Source organism: Morus notabilis, unplaced genomic scaffold (genome assembly GCF_000414095.1).
Source record: "Morus notabilis unplaced genomic scaffold, ASM41409v2 Scaffold2369, whole genome shotgun sequence".
In the NCBI taxonomy this organism is placed as follows: Eukaryota; Viridiplantae; Streptophyta; class Magnoliopsida; order Rosales; family Moraceae; genus Morus; species Morus notabilis.
In genome coordinates this window covers 32,103-45,001 of record NW_010356527.1, presented here as the reverse complement: position 1 = coordinate 45,001, position 12,899 = coordinate 32,103, and the positions used below count along the sequence as shown (strand labels likewise).

Genomic DNA, 12,899 nt, shown 5'->3' with positions numbered 1-12,899 from the left:
CCAATTGTTGCATTTAAAGGTGATCATAAACCGTGGGAGAACATGTAAACACCATTTACATGTGTGGCCATTAACTAAAGAAATTGAGGCTACTTCGGAGAAGCATGCAGTGATTCTAAAAGTTAGAGCATTACTTCCGTCTCCAAAGGCTGTTGTAATCGTATTGCTAGGCGGGCTGAATTGTAATGACTGTTTACCACAGGTACACTGCTCCTTTACAACACGATTCACAAGTCTCATTGTCTCTGTTTCCTCATTTGTTATGTCCATTTTGAAGTTTAAAGTCATTTTCTCCACAAAAACTCTGTTGAGAATTTTTTTATTCATTCATGGCTACACTAGACATTAGCCAAAATAAAACACGTCCTTTAACAATAAAAACGTTGCAAGTTGATAGTTGCAATATTGAGTCTATGGATGTTCACTTATATCTTTTCACAATTCTGTAATGGGAGCACTATATACACTCTTGGTCTCCTTTATTTGCAGACTAAACCACTACACTAGTCCAAATTCCAACTAGAGCACCGGTACAGTATGGAGTGGCAAGATTTCTGTACCACTTTAGTCTTGACAAAAACGGCTTGGGATTTGCTACCAGAAGACTTACTTGGGAAAGAACTTGATACGGAAGAACTCTGGAATAACTTCTACAAGTTATACTCCAAACATATAGGCTTCAGCTACAGGAAAGATAGTACAAGAAAGGAAAAGGACGGTGAACGTTGGGGTAGGCGGTGGTGCTGCTCGAGACAAGGTTTTAGGAGACGGAAGTGGTTGGAACTAGAACACCGTTCAAGAGCGGCGGCATCTGAAACACGTTGTGGGTGCGAAGCTAGTATTCGGGTAATAAGAAGCAAAACTACAAATAAGTGGGTATGTAGACATTTCAACCCTAACCACAACCACGAATGTGCGTCACCACAAGAAATCAGGTTTCTCAGATCAAATCGCAATGTCACTGATGACGTTGTTGCAAGGTGTGAGTCAATGAAACGGGCTGGCATGAAAAATGTTCAAATAATAGACTTTATCGCATTAGAATCGGGGGGACACGACAAGCTCCCTTTCCTTGAAAAGGACATCCATAACAAACTAATGCGAGTGCGCAACGCAAAGGACCAACATCAAAACATCACGGACTCAGATGGCATGCTTGGTTACATTAGGTGCTTGGCGAGGAACCACGGCGAGGACTTTTACTGCGTCTACAATGCCGATGAAGAAAACAGATTGTGTAACATAATGTGGTCGGACGGGGTTTCGATGAGAGATTACGCAGTCTTTGGCGATGTCGTGGCCTTCAACACAACATATAGGACTAACAAATACCACAAACCTTTGCTTTTGCTAGTTGGGGTAAACAACCACTGGAGGACAATAGTGTTTGGCATTGCTCTCCTTCTCGACGAAACAGTTGATACGTTTGTCTGGGTTCTACAGATGTTTCTCCAAGGAATGAATAATTGGAAGCCAAAAGTTGTCGTTACGGATGGTGACAATGCCATGAAGAATGCCATAGCGCAAGTCTTTCCAGAATCTAAGCACAGGCTATGCGGATGGCATCTAATGGAGAACGTAGCAAACAATGTGAAGGATATAAACTTCAAGCGGGACTTCAAGGAAATTATGTACAGATACTACTCCAAACCTGAGTTTCTCGATAGGTGGCATTCTTTGATTCTGGCATACGAACTAGAGAACAACTACTAGGCAACATGTATGTTTGAAAAGGGGGAGAGCTGGGCCGAAACCTATCTGCGTGGCAATTTCTGTGCAGGCATGCGAACCACTCAACGTAGCGAGTCGATGAATAGAACAATCAGACAATTCCTCGACAGTACGAAGTCTCTCACGGACTTTGTATCTTTGGTTGACCACGCCATTAACAAGCTGCACCACAAAGATTTGCAGGATGACTTCTCCCCCCGACACAATATTCCTTCTTTGCGACATGCAGATATTTTAAACCCATACTATCAACATGTTGCCTCTTTGTTCACGAGAAGAATTTATACAAAAAAGGTTTCTCACGAAATAAAGCTCATACATGCATACACTGTTAGGCAAGTTGATGAGATCGATGGGTATATAAATTTCTCAATCATCAAGTTCCCAAACGGAGACTCCGAGCACAATGTTATACGTCGCATCTCTGACAGTCATCTAACGTGCAATTGCTTACTCTTCGAGACTGATGGATATCCGTGCAGACACATATTTTCAGTTCTGAAGTTTCTAAACATAACCAGAATTCCAGATTCGCTTGTTTTGGCAAGGTGGGCTGTTCATGCAAAGGCCCAATTCCAAACCAGATATCAAAGTAATAACGAGGTCCCACAGGAGATATTGGAACTAACTAGGTTCGGAACCCTCAGTTCCGACTTCAACCAAGTAGCATACTATGCAACGAAAGTGGAGGATTTCTACCAACAAACAAGAACAGAACTTGCAAATTTATGTTTAAAATTTAAGAGCTTGATGGAAAGGGAGCCACCTCTTGTGCAAGAAGAGTCTATTGATGAAATCAATCCGTTTGAAGTACTAAAAGATCCTATTGTTGTTCGAAACAAGGGAACGGCAAGGCGGCCGCAAGTGGGGCCTAGTGCTCAGGAGAATTGGGTTTGGAAAGATTAAGAAGGAAGTGTGCCCTGTGTAAGGGCCATGGGCACAACAAACAAACATGTCCATTAAAGAAAGACAAGGCCAAAACCATGCTGATTTGTTCAGAAGGGAACGACGACAGCACACACCCGACACAAATGTCTTTGGAAAATATAAGCTCCTCCCAACAGTGTTACCGCCCTCACATGAATACCGAACACGAGGGATTTACTATCTCCTTCGGACAACAATCCAAATCACATACTTACTACATCCAAAAGTAGGACGCGTCCCTTTTAGTAAGACAAATATCATATATGAAGTCCTATTAGTAAGACGTATCTGTTTTGTCTTTACTAAGCATTCCTAATGAAATAGCATTTTTATTTGTTTCAACACTTCAACATTATCTAGCATATTACGATGTTGTATTAGTTATTTTCTTAGCTGATGTTAATGTCCAAACAAGTGAAGGAACTTATTCAAATGAAAATCAAGCCAATGTCATGCATTAAGCCACGACCTCTAAAGGCAAGCAATATCATGCTTGTGGTCGTTCATAATATCTTCTTCTTACAAAAATAAAATTTTACGCAAATCAAACATTTACACAGCTTATATTTTACAGTTACATCAGCATGCTTTTTTTAGTGTACAAGCAAACTACAATACAACTTTATTGAACAACAATGACTAAGTCATTGTACACATTACTCTGTCAGTTATTCACTTATTTATATCGGATCCACATGTCTCATACAGCAAATTACAGCTTGTTAGAACGACAACAATATTCAATCTTCAAATGACAAGACTTTTTCAAGCAAAAATAACTTCCAAACCAAGTTCAATCAATATACATATTGCTATGTTATATGTTCACTTAATTTAAATAAGAAATACATGTATATTGCCGTTTCCTACAGCATTGCGTAAAAAAAAACTTCCACACGACGTTTAATAACATGAAATACAACAAATTAGCCAATATACATCTTATTTCTGTATGTGTTTACTTATTGCTTACAAAAATACATGTTTCTATAATTAATATACATTGTCGTTCACGTTCATTAACATGAAATATAACAAATTAGCCAATATACATATTTTTATGCTATATATTCACTTATTACTATAAAATATACATGTTTTGAGGATTAATATACATTATCATTTTTTATATACATCTTTACATATAAATATATACACGAAACGCATATAAATATACACACTTCAGCATAAATGTACAAGTGCCGTTCTAGTCAGGCACTTTTCAAGTGCCTGACCAGAGACTTTACCTATATATATATAGGCAAAGTCTCCAGTCCGGCACTGGACTTGTACATTTGTCTATAAAATACGTATATTTCTTCTTTAAAATGTGTATATTTTTTTTTTAAATATGTACATTTCTTTTTATGGTAAAATATATAATATATACATATTTTAAGAGGAGATATACACGTTCTAAAGAAGAAATATACATATTTTATAGACAAATGTACAACTGCCGCTTCAGTCCGTGTACCGGACTGGAGAAAATTCCTATATATATATATATATGTAAATTGTCTTTTTGGTCAAAACAGTCATCACCACGTAAGTATACTACATGTAGGAATGTTAATTTACTCACTAATTAATCGAGGGTCGTATTTACCTTAAATATGCAACGGACAGCAGATAGCTATGATATGCGACGCCAACACGGTAAGGCCTTGTTTGGTTCGCTGTTGGAATTGTGTGATATGATTTAAATTATTATTCGAATTGGTGTTTAGATACGCAAATTAATTGTAATTTGAAATGAGAATAAAATCTTAACTGAGTTTAGATAAAGTGTTTAAAACTGTTATTAAAGCTTTGTAACAAATCTTATAAAATCTTATTGTAAATGACATTAAAAAATATGTAAGACCATCTTCATGCAAATGCTAATGTCAATTGTATATTTACCTTCAAAAAATGTGATCTATTATGTTATTTCATTTTTGTTCTAATGAATTATTAAGTTTGGAAAGTTATAAAAGTAAACTTTTATATTTAAAATAATTAGAAAATATAAAAACTTTAATGATTAAATGAAAAAATTATGACATTTTTAAGTCCCTTCACCTTCAAATTCATAGATTTTTTTTTTCATTTTTATACCCTATATTTTGATGTTATTAAAAAATCCCCACACCTCCACTACTACAAAAATGTAATTTAAAGTCGGTTGTGAATGACTTTTTAACATATGTATTTGTACGGACATCGTATTGAGCAACATTAAGAATGTGCTTGGAACTCGTTTTAAAATAATTTTATTTTTTGTATGAAAATGAAAATGAAAATATTTTCAATCTCAGACATAAATCATTTTTAAAAATGTGTTTGATAGTTTTATCAAGAGATTATTTTCAGTATAAAAAATCAATTAATGTCTCTCACCCTCTCTGTGTGCTCGAGAGAGGAGAAAATAGAAACAAAAAATGAAAAATGACTAAAAGTCATTTTTTATTTATCTCCTATTTTACACTAAACCAAAAAAATTGTTTTCATTTCTCTTTTTTGTCTTTAATTGTGTCAAACGCCGTTTCTCTTCCGTTTTCATTTTTCTTTCTCAAAAAACGTGAAAAACAAAAACAAAACCAACTCTAAACATGGCCTTAAAATCATCCTATTTAAAAATGATTTTTGACCAATGTGAAAAATGTTAAAAGAAGTTAGTCAAACAACCGATGTTAAAAATAGCTGACGTTAAATATTATTAAATAACAATTAATTTCCACCGTTGTTAAAAAAAGTTTAAACGACATCCAAAATTTTAGTTGTTCCCTGACAGTTTTTGTTGAATTCAAAAACAACTAAATACACATTATGAACAAGCTATGATCTTTATGTAACTTTTCCTTGAAAAGAAATTCTTTGTGCAACATGTAGAAAATAAAGTTATACAAAAAATATAATATATTCTATTAAGCCACAATAAACTTGATGTTAACATATCTAACTAACTCACGCAATGGCATAATAATTGCCAAATCCAATAAAACAAACAACACATTATCATGGACTGCAAGTGGGAAAAAAAAAATAATAATAAAGGCGTTAGTAAGAATAAATATAAGTGTATACAAACTGTGAATTAAGCAGTCATAAGTTGTAGGCAAAAGATGGAATAGATCGAAAAATAAATAAATAAACCATCCTGGCACCTAACCAAAAGCAAAGAGTCAAATACACCAATAGCAACAGCCACTTTGAACAGCTATCACATCTAAATACTGACGACTTCTATCCAGTTCTGCAGTCAAAAGTTTCAGGCTGTTTGCATTGCTTCGGCATGATAGTTGTCCAATACACTGTCAAGTTCTTCGTTCCATGACCCCTACAATATTATTGCCTATCTCTCTTTTTCCTTACAAAGGAAATGAATGACTGACTATTCATGTGCTTCTTTTTAAAGTCGCTCCTAGAAAATCAGCTTTAAGCGTCGGATTCCTGCTTAACCATTGTCATAAATTGTTAAATAACAACGGCCTTCAGTGACCGACTACTAATATGTTAAAATACAAAGATTCGTTGATTCGAGTTTTTAATTCGAGTTGAAATGTGACTTTATGTGAGAGTTTTTTATTGCAGTAAAAAAGTTAAAGGTGACTATTTTTAATAGCTTTTTATTATAACAAAATTCGAATTCTAAACTCGAATCGGTTAAAATGAACGAGACCGAAATATTATTTTTTAATATGTTATATAAACTTACATGTTATATCACATATCATTATATTGCAGATGACACATATAGTTAATCGTGTCAATTCGTGTCACTTCGTGTTAGGATGTCAACCCTAACCCAACCCATTTATTAATCGTATTAATCGTGTCAACCCGATTATGACCCAAACTCATTTATAGTAAATTTAAACTCGCTAATTTCGTATAGGTTTTAAGTCTTATCGTCTTGTCGCCACTCGGATTGTCAGCCATAATTTTTATACGCTCTGTTTTGGCCTTTTCTTCACACTAAAAGTTAATTGATATAGCTACTCTCTTTTGTGAAAATTGTCACCGTATATCGATATTATATACTCCACATTCATATGTCAAAGAGCAATATACAGCTTGTTATATGCCAATGGTTACTTCCATATATATAAATAGGAATTATATATATATATATATATATATATTTCATGTCATGTCTAGATATACGTAACATAATGTCAACATTAATCACTTGTGTGCCTTGAAAGGAAATAAACCTTTGAATAAATATGTTGAGCACCTTTCCTATTTGGCTCTGGTTTTTAATAATTCCGATGAGCTTTCACCCGTGTTGTCATCATTAATACTAATGTTTGTGGTTGGTGCAATTTTTGGTCCAACACCAAGAACGCGCCTTAGATCATATTGGAATTTAGATGAAATTAACTCTTGATCAAGAACACGCATGCTGATATATTTGTATGAACACCAAGAAATCTACTAATATTAAAAATAAATAAACCAAACACGGATGCGGCAGCGACAAAATGGACTAATTTGATCATGTAAACAAGCAGAGAGAATTCAACAGAGTCTCGATCAGTATATACAGTGCTTAGAAGTGCAAGCATGCATGCTTGCCCCTCCCTCAAGATAGGGGGCTAATAAGAGACGGCCCGCCAGTAAATGAAAGTGTGCTTGGAGCAATTGAACTTGGGCAAAAGATAAATGCGAATTAGCTAAAAACACTATATTAGGATATTTATTAAATGGGATAAGCACTTTGTATACATGTATTGTTCGAGGATCATTAAGTACATTAACAATGGTCAAATATGTGGTTTTTTTTTTTTTTTTTATAAGCCATGCAACTCTTAGATATGTTTCTGCAATGAATTATTATCAGAGAGCTGGTACAAAGCACAGGAAATGTACAAGTGCCACATTAACAGAGTACATTAAGTTGAAGGCTATGCTAGATATTGACGCCATTCTTCAGGAGTTCCCCGCCTCATTTTCAGCATTTTGATTGCTGCAGTTGTAAGTGGTATCGCAAGTATGTCGTAGTCTTTCGGGGCCTGCAACATGGATCAATCATAAGCATACATACATACATACATACATACATATATATATATATATATATATATATATATATATATATATACCTTGGGGAGCTTACTGAGCTTTTATGATGTCATGAATAAAGAGAATTATACCTTGGGGAGCTTACTGAGCTTCATGTTAGCCTCCTCTAATGTTTTTTGACCTTTCTTTGAGTTGCACTTTGCACAAGCAGTAACCTGTAAGTTGTGATTTGAGTAATTACATTTACAGGCAGCCGCAGGGGAGAGGGAGGGAATTAGTTAGTCAGTTAATAATCTTCTTACCAGATTCTCCCATTTCCATTCTCCACCACGTGCGGCTGGATAAACATGATCGATAGTCAAGTTGTCGCGCGACGAACAGTACCTTTTTTGTTTCGACATATATACATAATCAAGTGAGTATAGCTGCCTCCCTGGCTCCCTTCAGGTTTAAACATATATATGTGTGTGTGTGTGTGCGTGGAATATATTATAAGGCAAACAAACGATGAATTTGGCAAGTGCAGGGGAAGTTTTGCCTACACACATACACTCTCCTATATATACCAGAGAGAGAACAAGCAAAGCCCCTTTGAATTATGATATGTGAGTAAATGTTAAAACAAGAGTTGTGGAACCTGGAAATAAATAAATGTGACGTGAATTGTGACAGTGAAATCGGTAAAGGCCTACTTACTGACAGGTATAAGAGTCCCTGTAGAGAATGTTTTTACGACTGAGATTGCTCTTTATCCTTCTTCTCTTAACGACTTGCAGTAAATGCGGAACCTGGAAATGGCAAGTGCAAGTGGAACCAACCACAACAAACACACAATATCATTCACATAATAATAATTGCAAACACTCAACAAAACGGAGGGAGATTTATTACCCTTAAGACAGCTGGTATGTAGAAAGATCCGGTTGCGGAATTTACAGTCTGATCATAATATTCAAGCACATCAGCCTGCCAAAGGGAAAAACAACAAAACATGAGTATTGTTATGATGGGTATATGCAGCAGGAAATCCAGAGACTACTCCACGGACTCACCTTCTCCATGAATTCCAAACAAATAGCACGCTTCCAGCACACCACATTAATTGGCCTGACCATCCATGTTTTTAAGTATTAATTAATTATCAGTTAGTTACCAACTAGCATTTCCAGTTTCCACAAAATTAATGAGTAACAGCAACAAGTCTGATGCTTTTCTTTCTTTCTGTCTTTCCAAATGAGCTTATTAATGAACCAACAGTACTGGGTAGATGACAACAAAAGAGAATAGGAAAACATAAATTTAAGATTAGAAAAAGAAACAGAGGATCAATTATACATTTAAATATAATCACCTGTAGGAGATATCGAGAACAAGACCTCTGAAACAAGACAACTCGTCCATCTCAAACTCCTCCTCCTCCTCCTCGTCATCCGAATAACTGCTATTATTATTCGAAGAAGAAGAAGAAGAGGAGGAGGAGTGAATTCTCGAGGAGGAGGAGGAAGAAGAAGAAGAAGAAGAGAATCTGAGGAGCAGATTATTAGGGGGTTGGAGTGAAAAGGATCTGCTTCTGCTTCTTCTTCTTCTTCTAACGTTGGTGGGGTTGGAGTTGAGGTAGTAGTGAAAAGGGTGCTTTGGGAATTCCAGCCCAAACGAAACTCCATCGCCATTGCCATTAGTGAAGAACAAGACCCACTTCACCCGTCCTTGTTGAGCCGCCATCAAGCTCAGCTGTGCCATTTCCACTTTCCAACTCTCTCTCTCTCGAAAAAAAAAGAAAAAGAAAAAAGAAAAAAGAAAAAAAAATCTCTTCAATTCTCAGTCAGAACTAAACTAGTTCTATGACTAATTGAAGATGATGACTCAACTGGAAAACGAAAACCCAAACCCAACAACGCCACCACGCAACGCAAGTAACCGTTACCACATATTCCTCTGTCTCCCCCCTCCTAATATCCCCTCCAATTGCTCCCTTTTGACCAATATGCCCTTCTCTTTCTCCTTCTATTTCTATTTCTATTTTTCTTACCCACTTTCTCAGACACTTTGTGCAAAACTCTCGCTTTTACCCCATTTAAATTCTCAATTTTCTGTTTCCGAAATTTTTTTCCCAAAAAAAAAACTACAAATTTGTTACATGTTTTTATATAAAATAAGAAAATGAGATAAAAACGCCCCTAATAAATAATCTTTTCAGTAAAATAATTATATTAATTAAAAGAATATTCATGAATGGTGAAAATCTAAAACATGCACTTTCTCAACAATTTTCACATATATAATAAAATTTCACAAGGACCCAAACCCGAGAAATTAGGGAATGTACCCTGCTAAACTTGCATGTTTAGTCTTAGTTTTGTGTCTTCTATTAAAATTTTATCCTGGGAAACGGGGCAGAAAAAGTCTTTAAAAAAATGGCATAAGTTATATGCTCTTAAAAAAAAAAAAGTTATATGCTCCTTTATTAGATTTTTCCCAAACTATTAAACACGCACGTTGAATCAAATTAGAAGCGGAACCGGCCACCATGTGATCTGCAAGATGTAGCCCCGCCGCTGTACGCCTCAACCATCAATCAACTCGCTACACCGCGACTCTCTCACCTTGTTTCCTGCCGGACATAAGAGCAGCCCTAAAATTTTATATCTTTTTTTCATGTGTTCGGTACAACCTACACAAAAACGCCAAACACAGTTTTGAAGCGGCACACAAACATGATCCAACAACAAAAACTCACATTTAACTTATTTTTTTGATTTCACACCTACACCAATTTAGTATTATTGCTTTTGCGGGCCTTAATGAGTTCGCTCGAAAAGCATAAAGGTACTTTTCGGATTCTAGTTCTACAAGTAAAAGTAGGACTCATTGCCAAAAGCACAACAATCACAAACTGATAAGTCATATAATATAGGACAGTAGAGCTTTATATCTGCTTGTGTCTCAAACTCGTGTTTCCTAAACATATCCACCATTAGCGCGAATGACCTGGCCATTTACCCATTCACTGGCATCAGAAGCTAAGAATCCCACGACAGGCGCCACATCCTGAACCTCACCAAGGCGTTCCAAGGGACACTGCTCCACCACCTTCTTCACATCATCCTCACTATTTCCAGCAAAGAACATTTCCGTGGCAATGGGGCCGGGCGCCACGCAGTTGGCAGTGATCCTCGTCCCCTTGAGCTCCTTTGCCAGTATCTTCACCATCGTCTCCACAGCCGCCTTTGACGCGGTGTAGGCTCCGTATCCCGGTTTCAATGCGCCCACCAGAGACGACGACAACATTATGATCCGCCCGCCGCCACCACGCTTCAACCTGTTTGCTGCCTCTTTACAGCACAAGAACGACCCTTTGGCATTCACACTAAGCAAAGAGAGGAAAAAAAAAAAACAAACAATTTGAGCAAAAAGGTTAACATTGAAACAACGACAATGTCTGAATAAACAGAAGTCATTTGAGTAAGAAAGGTAGTTCGATACCTATTTACTTTTTAGTCTAATAATAAGAACAATAGCTCTACAAGTAAACTTTAGCTTCTTTGAAATTGTTTCTCATCATTTATAGCATGTTGTTTTATGGTTAATCCATTCAGCAGTCTCTCGTGACTCGTGAGAGCAATATAATAATTGATTGAGAAAAAGGAGGGATTTAAATGAAAAAAAAAATCAATAGAAACGGACTCTTGTCTAATCTGATCCAATATTACTTGATGCATTCAAACAGAATCTCAGAATAATAAGTTGTAACTAAAAGGAGCAGTTAGGACCAACAGCAACTTAGACCTACAAAATAGATGGATGGATCTCACATTCACATTCAGATAACAAAACACCAACAAAGAAGCTAAAGAAAGAATGGCAACAACTATTTCTTGGAGACAGACATAATAAACAAACAAACTCATGAATTGTGTCCTATTTTATGAAGGAGCACAAGTCAAGAAAAGGACTTGTCTCAACCCATATTTATACAGAGAGTTCAAATAAATAAATAAATTTCTCATTGAAATGTTACTGACCACTCATCAACTCCTATTACCAAACTCTACTTATTATCATTATATAAGTAGAGTAGCCATAACAAATTCATTGTAATATTTCTTTACATGTCATCTCATCCCAGTAATATTTGTTTTTGCGACTTGATCAAACGTTGACATATACATATATATATATATATATATATATATGTATGTACTACTCTACAATAGATAGGGCCTATTAAGGAGAGCTTTATAAAAGCAGTTTTTGGCTTCCCAAATCTAAAATGAGGCTTCTAAAGTCACAAAACATTGACATATATCTACTCAAGTACACTTGAACGTTCTGTCATGAGTTAAAAGTCACAAAAAAAAAGGCTTCTAAAAAGCCAAAAAAAAAATGACATATATCTACTTCTAAAAGAGTTTGGATATATGTCAGAAGATAAAACCACAAAATAAGTCTTTTAAAAAAATCACTTTTAAACGGATTTTAAAACTTATAACAGTGTTCTATTAAGTGATTATAAACTTCAATGTGGGATGGGTTGTTTCATCTAATAGAGAATTTATTATTATGTAATTTGTTATAGGGAGTGAAACCTGAAAATGCGATCAAAATCATCGAGAAGAGTGTTGGCAATGGAAGGGTATTTGGGATCAAGAACACCAGCAGAGTTGACGAGGATGTGGGGTGGCCCACCGAAGAACTCCTCGGCCTTGTCGAAGAGGGACTTGACCTGCTCCGGATCGGACACGTCGGCTCGGACGGCGACGGCGACGGCGCGTGGTGGGGCGTCACTATTGTTGGAGTGTAATTGGTTAATCTGGGCAACGACGAGATCGGCTTGGGCGGAGTTGGAGGTGTAGTTGACGACGAGGCGTGCGCCGAGGGATGCCAAATGGAGAGCGATTCCTCTTCCAATCCCACGCGACCCTCCGGTGACGATGGCCACTCTCCCTCCCAGTCCCAGACCTTCCCTATTTGACTCATCAGAAGCATTCATATTGTAGATGGATAAGATATGGTGATGTAAAGGTAGCAGCTTCAGCAAATGCAATCTACCTATCTATCTATCTATACACATATACATGCCACCGCCACTGCCAGGGAAGAAAAAGGGGATAGGGATGACGGAAATGACTTTTGTTAAGTTAATCACCACCCACGAATATTCACTACTGTTTACCCCGTATTCTCTCCATTTCTTTTTTTTTTTTTTTTTTTTTTTTAGGAATTTTGCCAAA

General features: G+C 36.3%; 4 protein-coding genes across 4 annotated transcripts; 2 read left to right on the top strand and 2 right to left on the bottom strand.

Annotated features, from left to right (window-relative positions):
* The first annotated feature begins 537 nt into the window (after window positions 1-537).
* On the top strand, window positions 538-1,713 carry LOC112090966 (protein FAR1-RELATED SEQUENCE 5-like). The gene has a single exon (XM_024163536.1). The coding sequence runs from the start codon at window positions 538-540 to the stop codon at window positions 1,711-1,713; it is 1,176 nt and encodes a 391-aa protein (XP_024019304.1).
* Window positions 1,714-1,809: 96 nt separating this feature from the next.
* On the top strand, window positions 1,810-2,637 carry LOC112090945 (protein FAR1-RELATED SEQUENCE 9-like). The gene has a single exon (XM_024163470.1). The coding sequence runs from the start codon at window positions 1,810-1,812 to the stop codon at window positions 2,635-2,637; it is 828 nt and encodes a 275-aa protein (XP_024019238.1).
* Window positions 2,638-7,406: 4,769 nt separating this feature from the next.
* Window positions 7,407-9,582, bottom strand: LOC21386392 (vitellogenin-2). Its single transcript, XM_010088292.2, has 7 exons — window positions 9,020-9,582; window positions 8,721-8,775; window positions 8,560-8,634; window positions 8,365-8,456; window positions 7,971-8,052; window positions 7,800-7,883; window positions 7,407-7,658 (listed from the first exon to the last, which is right to left on the bottom strand). The coding sequence occupies exons 1-7, from the start codon at window positions 9,406-9,408 to the stop codon at window positions 7,551-7,553; spliced, it is 885 nt and encodes a 294-aa protein (XP_010086594.1). The 5' UTR covers window positions 9,409-9,582; the 3' UTR covers window positions 7,407-7,550.
* Window positions 9,583-10,393: 811 nt separating this feature from the next.
* LOC21386391 (NADPH-dependent aldehyde reductase-like protein, chloroplastic) lies at window positions 10,394-12,818 on the bottom strand. Its single transcript, XM_010088291.2, has 2 exons — window positions 12,255-12,818; window positions 10,394-11,035 (listed from the first exon to the last, which is right to left on the bottom strand). The coding sequence occupies exons 1-2, from the start codon at window positions 12,656-12,658 to the stop codon at window positions 10,627-10,629; spliced, it is 813 nt and encodes a 270-aa protein (XP_010086593.1). The 5' UTR covers window positions 12,659-12,818; the 3' UTR covers window positions 10,394-10,626.
* Between the last annotated feature and the right edge of the window lie 81 nt (window positions 12,819-12,899).